The sequence below is a fragment of the Pygoscelis adeliae genome, unplaced genomic scaffold (assembly GCF_000699105.1).
Source record: "Pygoscelis adeliae isolate BGI_AS28 unplaced genomic scaffold, ASM69910v1 Scaffold121, whole genome shotgun sequence".
In the NCBI taxonomy this organism is placed as follows: domain Eukaryota; kingdom Metazoa; phylum Chordata; class Aves; order Sphenisciformes; family Spheniscidae; genus Pygoscelis; species Pygoscelis adeliae.
This window is the reverse complement of record NW_008824359.1, coordinates 4,229,282-4,231,133: the sequence shown is the minus strand read 5'-3', so window position 1 is coordinate 4,231,133 and position 1,852 is coordinate 4,229,282. Positions and strand designations below refer to the sequence as shown.

Genomic DNA, 1,852 nt, shown 5'->3' with positions numbered 1-1,852 from the left:
AGCCAGGGGGTGGGAGCACTGGCAAGCTGCGCGAGGGGCTGTGCAGAAACTACCCGGCTCCTTAAAGTCCCGCTCGTGCCACCATCGCTCCTCCCCGTGCTTTCCCCAGACCCTGTTCCCCCCTTTTAGCAGCACCCAGCACTCCACGTACCTGGTGTGCGGTGTCCTGGCTGCCCCCTGCTCCCGTCCTGCTGGCCGGAGGAGCAGGATGGACCCTTCGGCCGCCCACGGCCCTCCGGAGCCAGGCGAGAGGCGACTGCTCCCGCAGGAGGACGTCTCTCTCGCGGGCAAACCGACTGCCGGGCTCTCCCCGAAGGGGAGGGACCAAACTTTGTCTTAGTTTTCAGATGAGAGAATCTTTCTGGGAGAGATCTTCCCCGGGCCTGGAAAACAAGTTTTCGGCATGGAGCCATCCCCAAAAAACACTGCACGCCCCAGAGGACCCCACGGCTGCTTAAATGCTGGGCTGTGCCTTTGTATGGCAGGGACGGGTTTATATATGGGCTTGTTTGCATGTGGCTGCGAACTTCTGGCTTCCCTCGCGGCGCTGCCAAGCGTGGTGGCGTAGGGCTGGATCACGCACCGGGATCTCTGCGAGAAAATCCCCCCAGCCGGGTTGCAACATCCCGCGGAGGAGCTGCAACGCTTATGGCTGGGCGAGGAGGGGAGACCTTTGGCTCAAGGTCCCTCCATAAAAATACAAATCTTTTCTTCTGGCCTTATGAGAAGGGGATAACAACACCCTAAGGAAGCCGATCCCACTTTTGGGTGCAACTTCTGGGGCGGTTTAAGGTGGATCAAGCACAGGTCCCTACTGACGGGGCGGATCTGCACCCACCCCCCCTTTGCACAGCCCCGGTGTTTGCCCCCTCGATAACGCTGAATTTAGGGAATTAACCCTGAAACCAGCACCAATAATAAAAGATTAGATTTCTGAGAGATCGACAGGTTGATCCAGCTGATGAAACAGCCGTATGAGCTTCAAGGCTAGCAAAGGGAGGCAGCAGGGGAGGGAGGGAAGGTAAAATTTGGCTTGGCCTAAATTGTTTATGAAGCTGCACCCGTGGACTGTCTCCCTGGAGAGCTGGTGAGCTCCTGGGGTGGGATCATTTGCTTCTCCTCTTCTCCCTCTGCATGTATGTGTGTGGGTATGGTCTGAAGCTAGCAGAGCACAAACGTGCTTGAAATTTAAGTTATATTTTTAAGCTTTGAACTTTGTTGGCATTTCCTTGGAAAAGTATAAGAAAGCTGTATGAAAAGGTCCAAGATTTTTTTTCTTCTGTACTTTCGTCCAGCATTCATTTCAGTGATGGGCTGGGTGCATTAAAGTGTAACATTTTCAGGATAGATTTAATGCTGGTGAAAGGTCTTGGAGGACAACTCTGAAGACCTCTGTTTAATCTAAAGGAACAGGTTCTTCAAGGTTAGTGAGAGGCAATGAGGAGGAGGAGGCAGTGCAGGAGTGGTTAAAGTAACAGAGACATGCCAAAGCCAATGACACTTTTGTGGCCCACTGAGGAGCTCCAAAATATATTACATTTTTTAATATATTCAGATATTCCCAGATGTGCAGGAGCCAAACTCAGTAGAAGTCATGTATGGGTCTTTCTCTTGGATCTGGTCTACACAGTCCAACCACCTAAGTCAGGGGACCTACTGAAGCAGGCTGTGATTCCCTCCGACCTTTGTAGCTCATCTTTTTCTTACAAGAAAGCAGGGCAGAGATGGTGCTGTGTCCTTCCAGCCTGGATTTGGGATGTGGCTGGGATGTTTATGGGAGTTGGGAGCAGGGAAATAGTCCCGTCCACCTCTGGCTCCCAGGACGTAGCCCCTAGGATTGCAAACCTTCCCT

The 1,852-nt window shown here is 52.7% G+C and overlaps 1 protein-coding gene across 1 annotated transcript in view; it reads left to right on the top strand.

Annotated features, from left to right (window-relative positions):
* Positions 1 to 602: 602 nt before the first annotated feature.
* The window catches only part of ANKRD66 (ankyrin repeat domain 66), a 10,243-nt gene continuing 8,993 nt past the window's right edge, over positions 603 to 1,852 (top strand). Inside the window, exon 1 of the mRNA XM_009319670.1 lies at positions 603 to 683. Within this exon, the coding sequence (XP_009317945.1) occupies positions 649 to 683 (35 nt within the window). The 5' untranslated portion in view covers positions 603 to 648. The remainder of the gene's footprint in view (positions 684 to 1,852) is intronic.